Here is a 22,715-nt window from a genome sequence, read left to right on the forward strand (position 1 = left end):
GATGTTGCCTGGTCTGGAGCGAAGGCCTTATGAGGAAAGGCTGAGGGACTTAGGTCTGTTCTCATTGAAGAGAAATACGCTAAGAGGCTATTTAATAGAGACATACAAGATGATCAGAGGATTAGACAGGGTTGACAGTGAGAGTCTTTTTCCAAGGATGATGACGTCAGCTTGTACGAGGGGGCATAGCTACAAATTGAGGGGTGATAGATTTAAGACAGATGTCAGAGGTAGGTTCTTTACTCAGAGTGGTAAGGGCGTGGAACGCCCTGCCTGCCAATGTAGTTAAATCAGCCACATTAGGGGCATTTAAACAGCCCTTGGATAAGCATATGGATAATGATGGGATAGTGTAGGGGGAGGGGCTTAGATTAGTTCACAGGCCAGTGCAACATCGAGGGCCGAAGGTCCTGTTCTGCGCTGTATTGTTCTATGTTCTATGTTCAATGTTGCTGGTAATTGTTTCAATTTACACAGTGCCATTATTTATTGTCAGATTGCAAAGGTGAACCTTTCTCCCTGTTTATTCCCCAAAAATATGAGCATCACTAACAAAGCCCACATTTACTGGCCATCCCTAGATATCCAAGAAAATGTTATGGAACCAGAGCTTCCTAATATCACCCAACCTTGAACTTCAATTAAAGGAAATTTGTGCTAAGAACCCTATTCTGTTGCATTCAGAAAAGAGGAGATAGTTTCATTGAAAATGTTTGCTCTGCTACAACATGGTTTCCTAATAAATATCAACAACTGTTTTTAGCCTGCAATTATTTTTTGATAAAATTGTTGACACAATTACTTTGAAACAATGCCTTTAAAATAGAATGATTGAAATAAAAATCTTTAATTTAGATAAAGCCACATGGTTGGGAGAACTCTAACGTTATCGACAGTACCTATAATCCAGATTAAGAGAGTACAAAATGCAGGCTGTAGGGGCTGGATGGCCTATTCCTGCCATATTTTATAACCTTACATTGGCTTTACTGGTATTCTTTCATGACGACTCCCAGGAACATAGGTAAAGGAGTGAGCCATTCAGCCCCTCAAGCTTATTCCGCCATTCAATGAGATCATGGCTGATCTGTCCCCATCTCCAAACACCTGATTTTGGTCCATGTCCCTAAACCTTTTATTTAACAAATACTATCTTTCTCTGATTTAAAATTAATAGGATACAGCATCCACTGCCATTTGTGGAAGAAAGTTCCAAACCTCTACCACCCTTTGTGTCTAAAAGTGTTTCTTAAAATCTAACTTGAAAGATTTGACTCTAATTTTTAGACAGTGTCCCTTAGTTCTAGAATCTTCATACGGTGGAAATAGCTTATTTTTTTATCTACCCTGTCACTTCCTGTTAATATTTTGAAGACTTCAGTCAGATCACCTCTTAACCTTCTCAATTCAAGAAAAAGTGGGTCTAACTTGTATAATCTATCCTTGTAATTTAGACCCTGAAGTCCAGGTATCATTCTTGCAAATCTACATTGCACTCCCTCCAAGGCCGATATATCCTTCCTAAGGTCTGGTGCACAGATTTACTCACAATTATCTGAATGGGGTCTAACCAGGGCTTTGTATAACTGCAGTGTGTATACAATTTTATGCTCCAGCCCTCTAGTTATAAAGGTCAGCTTTCAATTAGGTTTCTTGATTATTTTTCACATCTGTTTGCAACATTTTAAAGATCTATGATCCTGAATCTCCAGATCTGTTTGGAAATTTAGCTTTATACCACATAGAAAGTCCCCTAATCTATCCTTTCTTGGTCCAAAATGGACAACCTCACACATGCCTCCGCTGCTCAGTTTTGCCCATTCATCTAATCTATTAATATCCTGATGGATGGGTACTTGCAGCTGCCAAAGCCTTCATATTGATTTTTCCAGATTTGCTCACATCAATGCTTGGTGTTTTATTGTGTCTACCAATTGCTGCTCTCAGTGAGGCTGCCGTGTTTTTCTTAATGTCAATGCAAGCTGTTTGAAACCTGTGTACTGAGTATTGGACACAGGCTTCATTAACACGCTAGTCTTGTCCCAGTGACTGCTGAAGACGGTTATCTGGCCATTGTCACATCGGGACAGTTTTTATGCACGGATCGGCTGCTGGTTTGCAAACGAGATGACAGTTTCAAAGAATCTCATTTCTGGTAAAACATTGAAATATCCTGAGATCATGAAAGAAAAGAGCTTGAGAAATACCAGTTTCACTCAATGTACAGATATTTTCTGAAACAATCTGTTCAGAGATGTTATGACACATCTCTGGTATAGGTATGGCTTGATCTTGGGCCCCCTGGCTCAGAGGTAGAGATATTACCACTGCATTATTACACACCCTGTGCACTATGTATTTTATCAGCATTATATAAATTTAATTTATATCACCAGCAATTCTTTACCCATTTCATCGAAATGTGTGGCAATCCCATTTGGTCCCAACACTGAGCAGACCAGCCTGGCTTTGATGAAAGTGCTCCATTTATTCACCAGCACCCGCTGTCCTCCAATATCACTCTGAGGAGAAACACATCAATAAATGAACACGTCAGAATTCTCATCAAGGGATCATCAGCATGATTTATTTTTATCTCTCCAATTAAACTCATTATTCTTGTGAATGTAATATAGATTAATGCATGCTGTAGTTGCACTGATAAAGGAGGGAGAACTGTTCAGAATTAAAAGCTAATGAATTCATGAAAATTATTTATCATCACAAGTAGTTGCTCACAGTCTAACTCTGAATGAAGCATTCAGACAATGGTGCTTGGTTTCTTCCAGTATCAATATAAACTTTCAGCTGTAAATCGATTCTGTGCAGATGTATTTCAAGTGAATTCCTATCCTCTGGAGGGAGTCAAGTTAATGAGAAATAAGCATGATACAGATTTTAGATGTTGCAATTTGACAGAATTCCTTGGTTTGTTTACTCAGTAATTGTTAAGAGATGAAATGATTTGGTCCAAGTACTCATTTTTGAAGAGGTGCTGATGTGCCGGTTATGTTGTAATTTTAAAAAGAAAATGTTTTCAGAGAAAAGTTAACTGTGTAACAATCTATGTGGGATTATTTCTCTGTATGCCAGAGGGTGTTTAGGGGTTGTTGGGAGTGTGGTGGGGAATAGTGGGGGATTGGTGATGAACGTAGTTATTTTGTCCCAATTCTGGAATCACACAATCTTTACTTACAGCACAAAGTCTTCCCACCCTGGAATAGCGTGCAGGGCTACTTCCATCTGCTTCCAAGGCTTTCTCAGTGAAGAAAAAGTAAACCTTGTCATCATCTCTGTCATCATTATCTGCAATCAGGTGAGCAGCAACGAACTTGGGCTCTGTCAGATGATGGGGTTATTTACATTAGTGACACCATTGGAAAAAGGATATCTTAGAAATATCAGATAGGTGGGTCTTTCAGATGAACCTAACGAACCACCACATCACCAAACAAGATGGACACCCCGTGCCATTCAACCCTTCAACACCTCATCTGAATGGGAAGCTTCCAGTTACAGGACTGTTCATTAATTCTTCCAATCAAATGATGTCACTCAAGATCTAATATTAAAATCATTTCCTAATAGATGACCAACTTTGTATTAACATAAAATAATTCAGAAAGCATTTTTAAAATGTTGAGCGCATTTATATATTGCAGATTTGAAATAATGAGTCTATTTCCTTGCGGTATGCTTTCAATTATGATTCAGATACATTTATTTCTAAACAATATGATGTAGTTTGTAACATATAAGGTACAGAATACAAAACCAATGAATATTCAGTTATAGAAGATGAAGTAAAAACAGAAATCACTGGAAAACATTAACAGGTTTGGTACCATCTGTGGAGAGAGAAATAGTTAACAGGATGAATTTTGCCCTATTTTAGTCATGTCAATTTCACACTTACAATCTATATTAGTGACTTGGGTGCAAGGATAGAAAGTACCACAGCCAAGTTTGCAGATGACACTGAAATAGGCCAGAAAGTAAAATTAGATTAGATTCCCTACAGTGTGGAAACAGGTCCTTCGGCCCAACAAGTCCACACCGCCCGTTGAAGCATCCCACCCAGACCCATCCCCCATACGCCCCTGAACACTATGGGCAATTTAGCATAGCCAATCCATCTAACTTGCACGCCTTTGGACTGTGGGAGGAAACCAGAGCACCCGGAGGAAGCCCACGCAGACACAGGGAGAACGTGCAAACTCCGCACAGTCGCCCGAGGCGGGAATTGAACCCGGGTCCCTGGTGCTGTGAGGCTGCAGTGCTAACCACTGGGCCACCGTGTTTGTAATGAAGAAATTTAAAAATATTTACAAATGGATATGGACAGTTCAAATGAATGGACCAAAATCTGGCCAATGGAGTTTAACAGAGAAGTGTGAAGTTATACATTTTAGTCAGAAGAATGAAAAGAGAACTTATTATCTAATTGGAGGGAAACTTCAGAAGGAGGCCATTAACTATGAGGTGGGTTGAAGAAACATGGTTTGTTCTTACTGGAACAATGGAGGTTGAGGGGCGACCTGATACAGGTCGACAATATTATGAAGGACATGGACAGAGTGGAGAGTGAGAAGCTTTCTCCCAGGGTGGGAGAGTCAGTTACTAGATGGAACAGGTTTAAGGTACAAGGTGAAAGGTTTAAAGGTGATGTACGAGGCAACCTTTTTACACAGAGGGTGGTGGGTGTCTGGAACTTGCTGCCAGGGGAAGTAGTGGAAGCAGATACTATAGTGACTTCTAAAGGGTGTCTCGACAAAGACATGAGTAGAATAGGAATAGAGTGATACAGTCCCCAGAAGGGCAGGGGGTTTTAGTTGTGACAGGCAGCATGTCAGTGCAGGCTTGGAGGGCTGAGGGGCCTGTTCCTGTGCTGTAATTCTTTTGTCCTTTGTTCTTTGCTTTGTTGCAGAGGGGCATGAGTGTCCTTGTGCATGAACCACAACAGGTAGTAAGGAAGGCAAATGGAATTTTGACATTTATTGCTAAAGGAATGGAGTATAAACATGGAGAAGCCTTGCTGCAACCATACAAGGTAGGTGAGACCTGGAGTCCTGTGGCCATTTTGGTCCCCTTGTTTTTTGCATTCATTCACATAATGTGGGATGTCAGTCAGCATTTCTTGCCAATCCATAATTTTCTAGAGGGCTGTGTGTCTGGAGTCACATGTAGACCAAACTTGGTAATGATGGCAGACAGCCTTCCCTAAAAGACATCAATGTGGTTTTTTTCCCTACAACTATTTTGGCATCTACTCACTTGAGCTTAGATGTTAAAGTGGGTTGACAAAGCTGAGAGAGAGAGAGAGAGAGAGAGAGAGAGAGAGAGAGAGAGAGAGAGAGGATGGTTCTTCATTTAGGACAATCTAGAATGCGAGGTCATAGTTTTAGGATAAGTGGCAGCAGATCATGATAGAAATGAGGAGAAATTACTTCTCTCCAAATGGTCAAGAATCTGTGGAATTCACTCAGCCAGAATGTAGTGGACACCCATCGCTGAATAAATTTAAGGACAGAGTTTTTAATTAGTAATACGATGAAGGATTATGGAGAGCAGGCAGGTGTTATGGACCAGACCAAACACTTTCAAAATATATTAAGAAGATAGCCTAGACCCCAACCTTCTCTTACTTTTAAAAACATGTGTACAGCATTGTGTTCTGGATGCAACTCAATTGGTCTTACTACTAGGCTTGAAGCAAAACACACTTTATTCATACACTAACTATATAAAAAAAAACAAAGGATAGAAAAAAAAGTGGAATAACTTAACTCTATTGGAGAACTTAACAGAATAATAGATTATTTAACTACTAAATAGTGACTGTTCCAGTATAGTAATATCCAATAGACACACCTTTGACAAAGGCAAATTTAGTTAAATAGATTGTCTTCCATGCAAATCTAGCAGCAGGGTCGGAGCCCAAACTTTTAGTTGCAACAGAGAGAAGAATAACAACTTCCAGATCCAGCTTCAAGACCCCAGCAACTGCTGAAAGCTGAAACTGAAAATCCTGGTTCAATGGGAGTTTAGCCCCACCCATTTATGCTGCCTTAATTGTTCCAACTTTAAAATAAAACAAAACTAGCTGCACTGAGATCAGACAGCTTAGTTCCACGTTTTCCACACTGGCTTTGAAAAAATGACAGCACAAATCTTTCTTAAAGGCACATCTTGTAACACAGAAAAGTGGAATTGAGGCTGAGATGAGCTCAGGCATGATCACATTAAATGGTTGAGCAGGCTAGAGGGGCTGAATTGCAATCACCTGATCCCAGTTTTTACATTCAATGAGATTTACAGAGTGTTTCCCTTTGACAGGCCCAGTGAGAGTTCTTACTCTATCATCCTAAATACACCTCATTTCCTTTCTACAGCGCTTCTATGGCAACACTATCAACTGGTGCTCGCCTGATTCTCCCCTTCACTCTACCCAGCCAAATTCACTACAGATGAGAATAATTCCTCTGATGCATTTGGCTAAGAAACATTCCATTATGATAATGCATCAGAGCCCCCAAATATTCCAGCATTTTTAATCCTTCAAACCAAAATGAGGTTTGTTTTAAGAGAACCGCTAGGATGATAAAATTCAGTGACTGGTTGCCAAACATAGTGTATGAGACCAATGGGATATAACTTCTAAAGGTGTCAAATTAACATTAAACAGACTGGACTGTTGTCTGTCATGACTAGAAAGGTTAAAAGGGATTGACAACTCCTGTACCCCTCCTTGAGAATAATGTCCCAAGCTACAGACATATTTTGTGTTTATCATTTGAAGAAAACACAAAGACAGCAGTCAAAAAAATCAGTTTGCAGCAAACCAGAGTTTGCTGAAAAAAAAAGTTCCGGAGATCACAATGGGCCAGGCAGTAAATTACTGCAGATGCTGGAATCTAAACTGAAAACAAAAATTTCTACTGGAGTGTACTACCGGAGGTTACTACTGGACTGAACACTGTCATGTACCAGCCTAGTTTTGTGTATTAGCTTGCTATGGAAATCAGGCCACTGTCTCCTTGTTCCCTCTGTGTTGGGGCTAAAGACCTTTTCTCACACTGAATGTTAGATGGCAGCTAGCTAACAGGGCAACAAAAGGGAGAGCCCATCTCAGTCAGACTGCTGAAAATCTATTTACAAAAGGAATCCAGACAAAGGAACTTATAGAGTCCACAAAGCCAAGAATCTCAAAATGTGACTATTCAACTGCCAACATCAATAGCCTTGCAATGACTGCAATATTCACTAACTTCTCTGCACAAACTATCAGAGATAGACCCTTATAACCTCTTTTTTGTTTTTATGTTTTTGAACTCTTCTCTAATTTCTAATGTGTGTGGTGTGTTACTGATTGTTCTAACATTCGTTAATTGATAAACTCATCTGGCAGCTCAAGAAAGCCTGGTTAGATTGGCTCCTATTAAAAGATAATTTTGCATGGATCTGGGAGAGTGTGCCTGAAAGGGAAGGGACACTTTTTAAATTAACCTTGTTCTGTCCAAGCGAGGAGCCAGAATAATAAAGGGGAACCAATGTACCCCTCCTGACCCAGAGGTGAACACATTCTGATATCCAATCTGGAATCTCAAATCTTGCCTGGGGATTGTTTGTAACAGTATGAGATTCTGTTATAAATTGAAATGAGATTCCACCTCATCACCTCTTGTTCCATAATCCTACATCGGGGCATGGTGTTATGACTGAAATTTTTATCAAGCTTTCTGAGAGTCTCTTAGAACAAATGCAGGACTGGACTCACAAAATATTATTTCAGAGAGAAGATTTCATTCATTTTATTCATTCACTGGATGAAGGTGTCACTGACTGAGCCAGCATTTATTAGCTGTTCCTAATTGCCCTAATTTGCCCTAACTACCTAATTTCCTTCTTTTCATTTTGTTGATTTATTTTACTGTCTATTTTCTGTATATGTGTCTTTGAATCTCAAAATTCGAAAAATGAATCATCAACCCAAAGGGACTTTGAATCTCAAAGTTCGAAAAATGAATCATCAACCCAAAGGGACTCAAAGCCTTCATATTTTAAGAAGCAAATCAGATGTCAGAGGTAGTTTCTTTACTCAGAGAGTAGTAAGGGAACAAATGCAGGACTGGACTCTCAAAATATTATTTCAGAGAGAAGATTCCATTCATTTGGTAGTTAAGAGTCAACCACATGCTGTGCATTTTGAGTCACATGCAGGCCAGACCAGAGAAGGACGCTTGATTTCCTTCCCCAGTGGGAATTTGTGAAAGAGATGGCTTGTCATTCCCAACAATTGGCAATGGATTCATCGCCATCATTAGATTCCCAACACTAGATTTTTATTGAATTCAAATTCCACCATCTGCCATGGTGGCATTCAAACCTGGGTTCTTCAGACATTACCTTAAAGTCTCTGAATTAACTGTCCAGTGATAATACCACTCGGTCATCACCTCCCTTCAGTTAATGCATTTAATATATGTTGAGTAAATACTCGAACTATTTAAACCTCAATTTTTTGATAACAACAGATTTTCCTATGACAGGCTTAGAAAAAATACTCTGTACGGCTTCTGCTGTAAGCCATATCTAAGAATGATGAAAATTGGCTTTGGAGATTACGATTAATTTACCTTTGGTTGGGAAGGCAACACATAAAAACGAGTGTTGGAAAAGAGAAAAGGTGATCAAGGAGGAGCCAGATGGTAGGAGGCAGAGAGGATTGAAAGGTTTAGAACATAGAACATAGAACATTACAGCACAGTACAGGCGTTCGGCCCTCGATGTTGTGCCGACCTGTCATACTGATCTGAAGCCCATCGAACCTACACTATTCCATGTACGTCCATATGCTTATCCAATGACGACTTAAATGTACCTAAAGCTGGCGAATCTACTACCGTTGCAGGCAAAGCGTTCCATTCCCTTACTACTCTCTGAGTAAAGAAACTACCTCTGACATCTGATTTGCTTCTTAAAATATGAAGGCTTTGAGTCCCTTTGGGTTGATGATTCATTTTTCGAACTTTGAGATTCAAAGACACATATACAGAAAATAGACAGTAAAATAAATCAACAAAATGAAAAGAAGGAAAAACAAGGTTTTTTTTTCCTGAGCATCTTTGGATAAATGTGTTTCTGAACTGTCAGGATCAGATGAATGGATAATGAACTGAAACTTGTTAATGGAATATAAATTTCCCAAGAAAAATTGCCTTGCTTGTGTGTGGAAATGAATTTGCTCAGAGTTGGTCAAGTGATTATTTTCAAGGACATGAATGTTCTGTTCTGTATAATCAGAGATTTCTGGACAGTCAGTCAAGGTTATTCAGTGGTTGAATTATTTCTCATGAATAATTCTGCTCTTTCATGTTGCATTCTCTGGAGATTGCTACATTCCTCCCACAGAGGCTCACCGCTAATGGTTAAATATGACTATATTCAAGTCATTATTAATGTTATAACTTTGGACAATATCCAGACCTAGAATAGTGTAATTATTCATATTGCTTTGTGAATGTAGTATCTAATGTTGAAGTGCTTATCTTTTCAGTCTTCACACAGGGAGCTCATGTTCATATCTGAGCTTCCAAAGGACAGATTTATCCAGAAATGGAGGATATCACAACAAGTGGTTTTTCTGTCCTATTCTGGCTGCATCTTTACCCTTTCAGCAGAGGGAGCCTGACGTTGTAACCAGGAGCAGACATCCTCTAATAATCTCTCCTAATCATAAACTGTTGCAATTGTTTAGAATAAGTTAATTCGAGCTTGGTTAAAATCAATAGGCTGAACGCAAAGTAGGATAAAACCAAGAATCTTTGTCATGACTACAGAACTTCAGATCACCTACGGTCATGTCAAAATTTTAATTATGCTTTTTTTTTAAAGACAACATACGAGAGGAAAATGGCTGAGAATATAATGTCTGAGCAATGCTATTCAGTGGCTACTTGGGAGACTTGTGTCCTGAGCCTTGAAGGGGACAGTGGAATGACATGCCTGCTGAGTGTCAAGGAATCTTCAAACAGAAGGACATCACAAGAAAGAAAATCCCTGCAAACTAACGGTAACTCCCACAAGGAGCATGATCATTCAGAGTATGAACATGAGGGGGAAAAGGAGCACAGTCTGACTGAGAGGGAGTCTAAGTGTATCACCATTTCAAGAATACATAGGAACATGTGTTAAAGGCCGATTTCAAACCTGGTCTGCATGCTAATAAGTGAAGGTATATGTTCATCATCCCTGTATTGTCTCACTTTGCTGGACGGCAGTAAGGAAATAGGATGATGGCCTTTTAGCAGACATGTAAAGACAGGCGTCTCAAACTCATCTGCCCACCTTCCAACATCAATGCTATTGATATCACCCAAAGTAACAATTGCAGTGCCCCATCACCTACACTTCGTGAAACTCAGAGACTGACTGACATCACTGTTTTAATTTCTACTTTTTGCACTCACTTTTCATTTCTAATCTCTGAATATTTGTGTTACATTAACTGTTTTGTTAACTGTAAAAAGCCTGCTAAATTGGCTCTGTTTAAGACATAAATTCATTTGGGTCTGAGAGAAAGGCATCGACAATGAAAGGGAGCCTCTCTAAATTAATCTTGTTGGGACAAGGAAGGGTGGGAGAGTAGATGAGTAAAGCCACTAAAATTCACCCCTTGTCACCCAGGAGCTTAACATTTTTGAGGTTAGAATATAGAACAGAGAACATAGAATACAGAACATAGAACACAGAACATAGAACGTAGAACACAGGACATAGAACACAGAACACAGAACATCAAACAGTACAGTACAGTACAGGTCTTTCAGCCCACGATGTTATGCTGAAATTTTACCCTAAACCTAAGTGTCTATTTAACTTCCACCCCTACCTTATACTATCATCCATATGCCTATCTATGAGCTGCTTAAATGCCTCTAATGAGGCCGACTCCACTACCCTCTCCAGCAATGCATTCCACTCCCCTACGACTCTCTGAGTAAAGAACCTACCTCTGACGTCTCCCCTATATCCAGCTCCACTCACTTTAAAACTATGCCCCTTTGTAGTAGCTACCTCCACCCTAGGAAAAAGTCTCTGGCTGTCCACTCTATCTATACCTCTAATCATTTTGTACACCTCTATGAATTTACCTCTCATCCTTCATCGTTCTAAAGAGAAAAGCCCTAGATCTCCCAACCTTTCCTTGTAAGACCCTTCCATCCATTCCAGGCAACATCCTGGTAAATCTCCTCTGCACTTTTTCCAATGCTTCCACATCTTTCTTGTAATGAGGCGACCATGGGCTGTTTGTAAAATTATCCAGGTTTAAACCAGTTAATCTTGACAGGAAAATGTGCTCATTTCAAAGGAAGTGTTCTGTTGCTGGATAAAGCTCATTTGAAAGCAACATTCACCAAAACTAGCATGAATCCAAATTATTTCATAGCAAATTTGACAGCTTTGGAATTGTTTTATTAATGAAATTCCTCTGATGGAACACAGCTTCTTCTGCCAAACTCAATCATTCAAACATCAAAACTGTATGGGTAGACCACAAAAAACCTCTTATAATTCCACTGAATTAATATGGACCAGGAAAATCAGGGCCATGCCTTAAATTCAAGTAAATGTTTCAAAATCCAGATGTTAATACCTTTACTGGGGATTTGCATGAGATAGTGTGTTGCTGGGCATATCTAACAAACAAGTCCAAAGATGTGCAAATTCCGCAGATAGGCCTTGGTAAATTGTTTGTAGTGTTCAGGGAATCGCACGCAGGCTGGGTGAGTAAGTCATGGAAAATGTGAGGTTGTGGGTTTTGGGTGGGGAGTTTGGTCTGAGTGGGATGCTCTTTGGAGGGTCAGTGTAGATTTACTGTTCTGAATGGCCTCTTTCCACACTGTAAGGTTCTATATTTCTATGATTCTATAATTTACTACAGCTCAAAGTGTTTTCCTCCTTGTGGGAATGGTTAGCTCAATTGGCTAGATGGCTGGAGTGTGATATAAAATGAGTATTGGATCAATTTTAAACTGTGAGTCATCATTCATGAATGCTCGATGCTTGAGACAGAGTGGTAGTCTTGGAGCTAGCTAACTACTTGTCTCTAACAGAAAAAGATGGTTAATTCTGAACCTGTTAGCAGCTTTTACAGAAGCATGACTGCTGGAGCTGAGTGGCTGCTAATTATCACTTGTTTCTCGGGGTGCTGGGATTTTATACCCACACATTGTCTATGAAACATTATGGGCATTACCTCAACTTCAGTGTAAAAAAGCAGCTTTCTGACTGTGAAAACAGTCATCGCTATATACACTCAATGTACAAGCATGTAAATTCACATCAGTAATCATTTTTTTCAACTCATGTTTTGCTTAAGTCCAAACTGTAATGTTTGAAACAAGCAAAGGATCAGAGGAAGTAAATTAATGGTTTCAACTGTAGCAAACACTGATTGAGTAATGATATAATCATTTCTGTGTAGGCAATTTCTGAGCCTTGTTCAAAAAATTGTTTAGTGCAAGGTTAATCTGAGAGAAACTGTGGATGTTTACCTTTAAGCAGTCGATCATCATGTTCTGTTCTGGTTGTCGAAGGAGAGCCCAAACTTCTAAATATTGCAGGATCCTCTCCAAAAAAATCAGTGTAGAGTCCAATATACAGCCGCCCATCTAAAAAAAGAAATAAAAAATCTGTATGGCTTTCTTTCAATTTGGTGTTACTTTTAATTTCCATAGTCAGCCCCGAATTATCTGTGCTGCCCCGGGAGTCTTTCTTTCTCAGGAGAATGCATCTTTCTGGATTTATCCCCTTAAATGTCTACCATTGCATATGTGTCAGCCTGCTCCTCATACTAATTTCTTAGTTCACTTCGGTCAACTCTGTCTTTGTACATTTAGCCTTTGCTTAGTTTAAATCATTAGACTTAGCCCCACTCTTCTTTTTCTCAAAAAGAATGAAGCAATCAGTTGTATTGTGATCACTGATACCTAGGTGTGTCTTTACTATGAGACCATTAGTCAATCCTGCCTGATTGTACATTTCCAAGTTTGTAACAACCTGCCCTCTGGTTGGCTTGACAACATGCTGTTCTAAGAAATAATCCTGAAACCACTCTATGAATAAAACATCCAGGCTGCCTTTATCAGAGATAGTAGGAACTGCCAGTGCTGGAGAATCTGAGATAAAACAGTGTGAAGCAGGATGAACACAGCAGGCCAAGCAGCATCATAGGAGCAAGAATGCTGACGTTTCGTGTCAAGATAACAAAGTGTGAAGCTGGATGAACACAGCAGGCCAAGCAGTGTCTTAGGAACACAAAGCTGACATTTCGGACCTAGACCCTTCATCAGAAAAGGGGGATGGGGAGAGATTTCTGAAATAAATAGGGAGTGAGGAGGAGGCGGACTGAAGATGGATAGAAGAGAAGATAGGTGGAGAGGAGAGTATGGGTGGGGAGGTAGGGAGGGTATATAGGTCAGTCAGGGGAGGACAGACAGGTCAAGGGAGCAGGATGAGGCTAGTAGGTAAGAAATGGAAGTGCGGCTTGCAGTGGGAGGAGGGAATAGGTGAGTGGAAGAACAGGTTAGGGAGGCGGGAATGAGCTGGGCTGGTTTTGGGATGCAGTGGGGGGAGGGGAGATTTTGAAGCTGGTGAAGTCCACATTGATACCATTGGGCTGCAGGGTGCCCAAGCAGAATATGAGTTGCCGTTCCTGCAACCTGCAGGTGGTATCATTGTGGCACTGCAGGAGGCCCAGGACGGACATGTCATCTAAGGAATGGGAGGGGGAGTTAAAATGGTCGAGACCCTTCTTCAGAAATCGAAGAAAATACAAGAGGGTTGCAGTGGGAGAGGGATGCACTGAGGTTTTTTCAGAGGGAGAAGGGTAACTTCTTTAAGGTGGGCTTCCTTAGGAGAGGTTTCGCATTGGGCTTAAAATTGTTACAGAGATAGTAGGAACTGCCGATGCTGGAGAATCTGAGATAAGACAGTGTGAAGCTGGATGAACACAGCAAGCCATGCAACGCCAGAGGAACAGGAAGGCTGACGTTTCGGGTCTGGACCCTTCTTCAGAAGATTTCTGAAGAAGGACCCAGACCCGAAATGTCAGCTTTCCTGCTCCCCTGATGTTGCTTGGCCTGCTGTGATCATCCAGCTCTACACCTTGTTATCTCAGATTCTCCAGCATCGGCAGTTCCTACTATCTCTGGAAATTATTTTGTTTGTTACCTATTACAGATGTTTTTACTGACGAAGAAAGGAGAATGATTGGCATTACAAATTTTTCCACAGCTACCATCAGCATCACTCTTTAACTGAATGTATGCTCCAACAGTTTTTCAACTTTGCTGAAGAAGGTGCTAATTGGAACAGCTCCCCATTGCGACACTTTGCTTTATGCTGGAACATTGTGAATTCCCTCCTGCTTCCTTTCAGTAGCAGATCAATCTTTCAGTCTTTCTTCCTTCATTGTTCTGAAAACCTTTCACAAATGCACACTGTCTTGGTGGCATCTTTAAGACTGATTCCTGACCATGTGTGTTTATCCACATCCTTGGAAAATGCATCCAGATGTACTTTTGCATGAACAGCTCTACTTACTGTAATTTGGGCTCCAGTATCTAACAAAATGGAATCAAATACAAATAGGGATGGAGTAGGCAATTATCAAAGGGAAAAATTGTTTTGTAAGGCAAGACATAGAGAAGGGCCAGCCACCTATCTACTTTCAATCATCCAGTTATCTTTTAGTACAGAAATTGCAGTGTGAATCATTGGAGTGGCTTTACAATGCTTACGCCAGGTTCCTCACATTTTTTATCTTGTTGCGTGACCGTTCAGAGAGATCCAAAGTACCTCCAGGTGACAGAGGCTCAGTATATCAAGCCCAGAATCAACTGACACTGGTGAAACTGAGGGCAGAGAAGAGCCCAGATATTGTAAAAATAGATTTCCTCCGCAGAAAGTTGGTGTTAACATATTTCTTTGGAGACGTTCTGCACCTGGACTCGCACACAAATGTGTTTCTGACTGAATTATATTAGCAATAATTTTCTCCATGGGATGTGGTTATCATCATCATTTACTTCTAATCCCTAATTGCCTGGTTGTGGTAGTGGTGAGCTGCCATCTTGAACCATTGTGGTCTATGTGACATTCTTCTCTGATGTTACTTTTTCCATGGAAACGCATTTGGAATTCTTTGAAATTCTAGAAATTAAATGCTTTTAAGTGCTGTACAATTGTGCCTTAGAACTCATCACAATACAAATTCTACTGAGGGCTTATCTTATGAAGAGAGGTTGACTGAGCTCGGTCTCTTTTCATTGGAGAAAAGGAGGAGGAGAGGGGACCTAATTGAGGTATACAAGATAATGAGAGGCATAGATAGAGTTGATAGCCAGAGACTATTTCCCAGGGCAGAAATGGCTAGCACGAGGGGTCATAGTTTTAAGCTGGTTGGTGGAAAGTATAGAGGGGATGTCAGAGGCAGGTTCTTTACGCAGAGAGTTGTGAGAGCATGGAATGCGTTGCCAGCAGCAGTTGTGGAAGCAAGGTCATTGGGGTCATTTAAGAGACTGCTGGACATGCATATGGTCACAGAAATTTGAGGGTGCATCCATGAGGATCAATGGTCGGCACAACATTGTGGGCTGAAGGGCCTGTTCTGTGCTGTACTGTTCTATGTTCTATGTTCTATGTTCTATGTATAGATGAACAAAATAAATAAAAATAATGCTCTTGACACATTCAATAAATGTCAGGATCAATTCATGTCAGTAATAATGCATGTGTTCACGTTGCAAAAAAGCATCTTGAATGTATCATTTTCATGGCCAATACAATACTGAGATGCTTTACCATGTTGACATGCACAATGACAAAACAACAGGCAATTTCTTTACTTCTGCAGTCATATTGACCTGATTCTGAATCAAAGACAAAAATAAATCACAAAGTTACAAAGACAACTAATTTAGTACCAGAGGTTGAAATGCAGTGCCTCAACAAGCAAAAACAGTTGCTTCATTGTTTCAGTCTAAGACTATTTTAATGGTCACCAGTCAGGGGTGAGGGTCATAGTAGGAGATTTATGGTCTGCTCCCAGTACAATCAGACAAAGACCTCAGAATGCAAGTTACTAACTGAGCTGTGCAGAATAGCAGATGTAAACAGGGAAATAATTATTAATTGAGGTGTAACTGAATCAGAATGTATTTGTATGCATGAAGAAACTTGTTTATAACAAAAGTAAACATTTTTGTTCCATATTTTTGCTCTCCCATAAGACCATAAGACATAGGAGCAGAAGTCGTCCCCCTTTTCTGATGAAGGGTCTAGGCCCGAAATGTCAGCTTTTGTGCTCGTAAGATGCTGCTTGACCTGCTGTTTTCATCCAGCTCTACACTTTGTTATCTCATTTTGCCCATTGAGTCTGCTTCACCATTCAATGAAACCATGGCTGATCTAATACTCCTCAACTCCACTTTCCTGCGTTTTCCATGTAATTTTGATTCATTTACTGGCATAATATCTGTTTATCTCTGCCTCAAAGAGTATTCCTTGGTCTGACATTGTGTCCTCTGGTACTAGACTTTCCCGAAAGGAAAGCCCTCTCTCAGCATCTACTGAGCAAGCCTCCAGGAGTGACAGAAGTTAAACTTACTGGCTGATAATTACCTTTATTTAAACTCCCTCCCTTTTGAAAGAGGGTGTGATATTTGCAATTTTCCAGTCCTCTTGGATGTTTTCAGAGTCAAACTATTTTTGGCAGATTACTGCTAGCGCATTCATTATCTCTGTAGAAACATTGAAACATAGAAAACAGGCATAGGAGTGGGCCATTTGGCCCTTCGAGCCAGCATCATCATTCAGTATGATCATGGTTGATCATGCAATTTCAGTATCCCACTCCAGCTTTCTCTCCAAACCCCTAGATCCCTTTGGCCCCTATAGATATATTCTTTAAATGCCTAGGATGAAGCCCATCATCTCAGGTGTCTTATTGTCTTTTATCACCATTTGTTTCATGGGTACATTTTGTTTAGCGATAGGTATTGTACTTCTTTTCTCCATATCCCTTTTTACCACTTGATAATTTGATGCTCATGGACTGTAATTAATGTTTCCTACCGAGAAAAGTGGCGCAAAGCATTTATTCACTTCCTCTGCCATTTCCTGGTTCTTTATTCTTGTTACCCCAACTCCATTCACACTCACCCATTTCACCTGGTTAGTTTGTTCACTGGGAACAAATGCCTTTGATTGACATGATTCATTCCAAACTCTCATTCCAAATTAATTCTCTTTATAACAACATTTTGGCAAAGATAGTAGCTCGAGTTGTGGATGGTTTGCTCACCAAGCTGGTTTGTTCTTGTTCGGATGCGTTGTCACCACGCTCGATGACATCATCAGTACAGCCTCCAACGAAGTGGAGTAGAATAAGATCGCTGCATCAGAGTCTCCACTGATGATGTCACCTAACGCTGTGACGAAACGCCTGAACGAGAACAAGCCAGCTCAGCGAGCAAGTCAACAACCTCTCCTTATAACTTGATACCTTTTTTCTGTTGGCAATTCAGTATAGATCAAGTTTGGCTGTAGAGGTGAAGAGGCTAGCAATAGTTCTTTCACTGTGTATTTCCAGTCTAAAGCCCTTCAGTGATGTTTGAGTTATGGTAAAGTTTAGGTATTGAAATTATTGATGAATGTGCCTCCAGCAGAATGGGCCTTGGTCTCTGAAATTCCTTCCCCAATCCAATCCTCACCTCACTTTCACACTTTCCTTCCTTAAGATATTGCTTAAAACCTCCCATTTGTGCAACATTTCAGTTACTTTTCCTAATATTTCCTTATGTGGCGCAGGACAATCTTTCTTTGATAAATACTCCCATGAAGCATTCTGTAAATACAAATGTTTGTTGTTGATGTAATGTCCCAATATGACCTATCCATGGCTCCCCCCCACCAGGCTGGGACAGTCATCATAACCTGCCAGCGCTATTGCAAATAGCCCAGGCTATTGTTCTCTTTCAAAAAGGATTATTGATATTCCGGGCCCTGAACTGAATGAGTTCTTAAACTCACTCAAGGAAAACTGCAGATGGGATCCATTATTCATTTCCCACTTTTGACAGCAAATGTGAAACCTTTGAATAAATCGCTATCTACCACATAAATCATCATTTTCTACCACCTCTTTCAGCATATGAACCAGAACCAAAGACAAATAAATAGATGCTATAGAAATCATGCCAAAATGAATTTGCAAATGTAGTCTATCATACTTTTGGTATTTGTTACATGAGTATTGGGATACTTCATCAATGTGAAATACAAACATTGAAGACCTGCATTTTCCATAAAGAATAATAAGGAAGCTATTAATGCTCATTTGCTATTATGGAGAAAAAAGAAGGGTACAAGTTCAGTGAAATTTGAAAATATGCAAGTCACTGTCTGATGTGCTCCACTGTTCCACAAAATTCACAACATTGTTACCTCATGGACAGCCTTAGACTGCAACAGATACAGGATGTGATGCTGGGGCATGTGGCTGACATTTCCCAGCCAAACACTCCAGAATTAAAGGCTGTGACACTCAGGACTAAATAATTGCTAACAGTGATAGTGATAATTATTGTAAATCAACTATATGGCCCTGAAAAAAATTCACATCTGTGAGGCTAGAATTTAAACAAAATTTTATTATTGATGCAGGTTTTTAAAAAATTTTCTACCCTTTTTTATTGCTCTCTGGCAATCCCATCTTTGATTCCCTCTCTTTATTGTGCTCCTTGTAGAAGGAAAATTTAACAAATGAAAGATAAGTTTTTGAAGCTCAAAAAATAATTATGGAATCTCTCCTTTTGCAGAGCTTGTAAACTCTGCACCACACCCAGAGCATTTTGAGCAACACAGCCTTCATTAAACTGAACTCTGCAACATGTAAACTATTCCCATCCTGAACCTTACAATGTTCCCAATATGGTTCTGGCACTGATGATATAACAAAAGAACAAAGAAAATAACAGCGCAGGAACAGGTCCTTCGGCCCTCTAAGTCTGTGCCAATTGAGATCCTCTGTCTAACCTGTCAACTATTTTCGAAGGATCTGCATCCCTTTGCCCACTGCCCATCCATGTACCTGTCCAGATACATCTTAAAAAACACTCTGATGTGCAAGACATCCTATCTGATGAAGGGTCTAGGCCCAAACGTCAGCTTTTGTGCTCCTGAGATGCTGCTTGGCCTGCTCTGTTCATCCAGCTTTACACTTTGTTATCTAAAAGACACTATCGGGTCTGCTTCTACCACCTCCGCTGGCAACGCGTTCCAGGCACCCACCACTCTCTGTGTAAAGAGCTTTCCACACATATCTCCCTTACACTTTCCTCCTCTCATTTGAACTTATGACCCTTTGTAATTGAGTCCCCCACTCTGGGAAAAAGCTTTTTGCTATCCACCCTCTCTATACCCCTCATGATTTTGTAGACCTCAATCAGGGCCCCCCTCAATCTCCGTCTTTCTAATGAAAATAATCCTAATCTACTCAACCTTTCTTCATAGATCGTGCCCTCCATACCAGACAACTTCCTGGTCAACCTCTTCTGCACCCTCTCCAAAGCATACACCTCCTTTTGGTAATGTGGCGACCAGAACTGTACGCAGCACTCTAAATGTGGCTGAAACAAAGTCTGATACAACTGTAACATGACCTGCCAACTGTTGTACTCAATACCCTGTCCAATGAAGGAAAGTATGCCATATGCCTTCTTGACCACTTTATTGACCTGTGTTGCCATCTTCAGGGAACAATGGACCTGAACACCCAGATTTCTCTGTTCATCAATTTTCCCTAGGACTTTTCCATTTACTGTATAGTTCGCACTTGAATTTGATCTTCCAAAATGCATCACCTCGCATTTGCCCGGATTGAACTCCATCTGCCATTTATCTGCCCAACTCTCCACTCTATCTATATTCTGCTGTAATCTCTGACAGTCCCCTCCACTATATGCTCCTTCACCAATCTTTGTGTCATCTGCAAACTTGCTGATCAGACCACCTATACCTTCCTCCAAATCATTTACGTATATTTACAAACAACAGTGGTCCCAGCACAGATCCCTGTGGAACACCACGGGTCTCCAATTTGAGAAACTCACTTTCACTATAACACTCTGACTCCTGTTGCCCAGCCAGTTTTTTATCCATCCAGCTAGCATACCCTGGACCCCATGCAACTTCACTTTCTCTATCAGCCTCCCATGGGGAACCTTATCAAACACCTTACTGAAGTCCATGTATATGACATCTACAGCCTTTCCCTCATCAATCAACTTTGTCATGTCCTCAAATAATTCTATCAAATTGGTAAGACATGACCTTCCCTGCACAAAATCATGTTGCCTACCACTGATAAGCCCATTTTCTTCCAAATGGGAATAGATCCTATCCCTCAGTATCTTCTCCAGCAGCTTCCCTCCCACTGACGTCAGGCTCACCAGTTGATAATGACCTAGATTATCCCTGCTACCCTTCCTAAACAAGGGGACAATATTAGCAAGTCTCCAGTCCTCTGGGTCCTCACCCATGTTTAAGGATGCTGCAAAGATATCTGTTATGGCCCCAGCTATTTCCTCTCTTGCTTCCCTCAATTACCTGGGATAGATCCCACCTGGAGTGGGGACTTGTCCGCCTTAATGCTTTTTAGGATACCAAACACTTCCTCCCCTCTAATGCTGACTTGACCTAGAGTAAGCAAACATCTATCCCTAACCACAACATCCGTCATGTCCCTCTCCTTGGTGAATACCAATGCAAAGTACTCATTAAGAATGTCACCCATTTTCTCTGACTCAATGCATAATTTTCCTTCTTTGTCCTTAAGTGGGCCAATCCTTTTTCAAGTTACCCTCTTGTTCTTTATATTTGAATAAAAGGCTTTGGGATTTTCCTTAACCATGTTTGCTAAAGATATCCCCTTTTAGCCCTCTGAATTTCTCATTTAAGAGTTGCCCTACATTCCTGATATTCTTCCAAAGCTTCATCTGTCTTCAGTTGCCTAGAGCTTATGTATGCTTCTTTCTTCCTCTTGGCTAGTCTCATAATTTCACCTGTCATCCATGGTTCCCTAATCTTGCCATTTCTATCCCTCATTTTCACAGGAACATGTCTCTCCTGCACTCTAATTAACCTCTCTTTAAAAGCCTCCCACATATCAAATGTGGATTTACCTTCAAACAGTTTCTCCCAATCTACATTCCCTAGATCCTGCTGAATCTTGGTATAGTTGGCTTTCCCTCAGTTTAGAACTCTTCCTTTAGGACCACTCTTATCTTTGTCCATGAGCGTTGAAAAACTTACAGAATTGTGGTCACTATTTCCATAGTAGTCCCCTACTGTAATTTCAACCACCTGGTCGGGTTCTTTCCCCAACACCAGGTCCAGTTTGGCCCCTCCCGAGTTGGACTACAGACATACTGCTCTAGAAGACCCTCCTGGACGCTCCTTATGAATTCTGCTCCATCTTGTCCCGTAGCGCTAACAGAATTTCAGTCAATGTTGGGAAAATTAAAATCTCCCATCACCACCACCCTGTTGCTCCTACACCTTTCCATAATCTGTTTACATATTTGTACCTCTATCTCATGCTTTTTGTTGGGAGGCCTGTCAAATGGGCGCAACATTGTTACTGTATCCTTCCTATTTCTGAGTTCTGCCCTTATTGCCTTACTGCTCGAGCCTTCCATCGTGCCCTCCTTCAGTACGGCTGTAATATCATCTTTGACCAGTAATGCAACTCCTCCACCTCTTTTACCTCCCTCTCTATCCCGCCTGAAGCATCGATATCCTGGGACATCCAGTTGCCAATCATCCCCTTCCCTCAACCAAGTCTCAGTGATAGCAATAACATCATACTTCCAGGTACTGATCCAAGCCCTAAGCTCATCTGCCTTATCTACTACACTTCTCGCATTAAAAAAAATGCACCTCAGACTAGCTATCCCTTTGTGTTCATTATATGCTCCCTGCCTACTCTTCCTTTCAGTCATGCTGACTTCATTACCTCGTTTCCTACAGGCTTTAGTTACTACCTCCTTTCTGCCCAAAAACCTGTCCAATATTTGGTTCCCATCCCCTTTCCACATTAGTTGAAACCCACCCCAACAGCGTCAATGTATGTCAATGATTAAACTTATTTGTCTTCCAGTAAGCTGTAACATAAAAACTGGGAGCAGGATAGGCAACTCAGCCCCTCGAGCCTTATTTAATATGATCATGTCCGATCTCATCTCAGCCTCAACTCCATATTCCTGCTTGCTCTCCATAATCCTTCAACACATTACTCATTAAAAAGCTATCTCCTCCATAAATTGACTCAAGGTGCTAGCGTCTGCCACACTCTAGGATAATGAATTTCACAGATTCATGACCCTTTGAGAGAAAAAATTCCTCATCATCTCCGTTTTAGATTTGCCACTCCTTATTCTAAAACCAAGACGTACGATCTAGCATTTGTACGTGGTTTGTAACATTAATCTCATTTTAATTGAATATTGCCAGAAGTCACATAATACTAAGTTATAGTCCACCAGGTTTACTTGAAATCACAGTTTTCGGCTGCTGTTCCTTTGTCAGGTGAAGTGGAGAGAAGCACACCAGGCACAGAATACAAAGGCTGAGAGGTAATGGCAAAATAT

At 40.6% G+C, this 22,715-nt stretch overlaps 1 protein-coding gene across 2 annotated transcripts in view; it reads right to left on the reverse strand.

Annotated features, from left to right (window-relative positions):
• The window catches only part of LOC125463445 (semaphorin-3E-like), a 262,044-nt gene that overhangs the window by 50,405 nt on the left and 188,924 nt on the right, over window positions 1–22,715 (reverse strand). For both annotated transcript variants that reach the window (XM_048554709.2, XM_048554708.2), the window contains exons 6-8: window positions 12,558–12,674; window positions 3,197–3,339; window positions 2,408–2,522 (exon numbers count right to left, since the gene is read on the reverse strand). In XM_048554709.2, the coding sequence (XP_048410666.1) occupies window positions 2,408–2,522; window positions 3,197–3,339; window positions 12,558–12,674 (375 nt within the window). The remainder of the gene's footprint in view (window positions 1–2,407; window positions 2,523–3,196; window positions 3,340–12,557; window positions 12,675–22,715) is intronic.

Source organism: Stegostoma tigrinum, chromosome 25 (assembly GCF_030684315.1).
Source record: "Stegostoma tigrinum isolate sSteTig4 chromosome 25, sSteTig4.hap1, whole genome shotgun sequence".
In the NCBI taxonomy this organism is placed as follows: domain Eukaryota; kingdom Metazoa; phylum Chordata; class Chondrichthyes; order Orectolobiformes; family Stegostomatidae; genus Stegostoma; species Stegostoma tigrinum.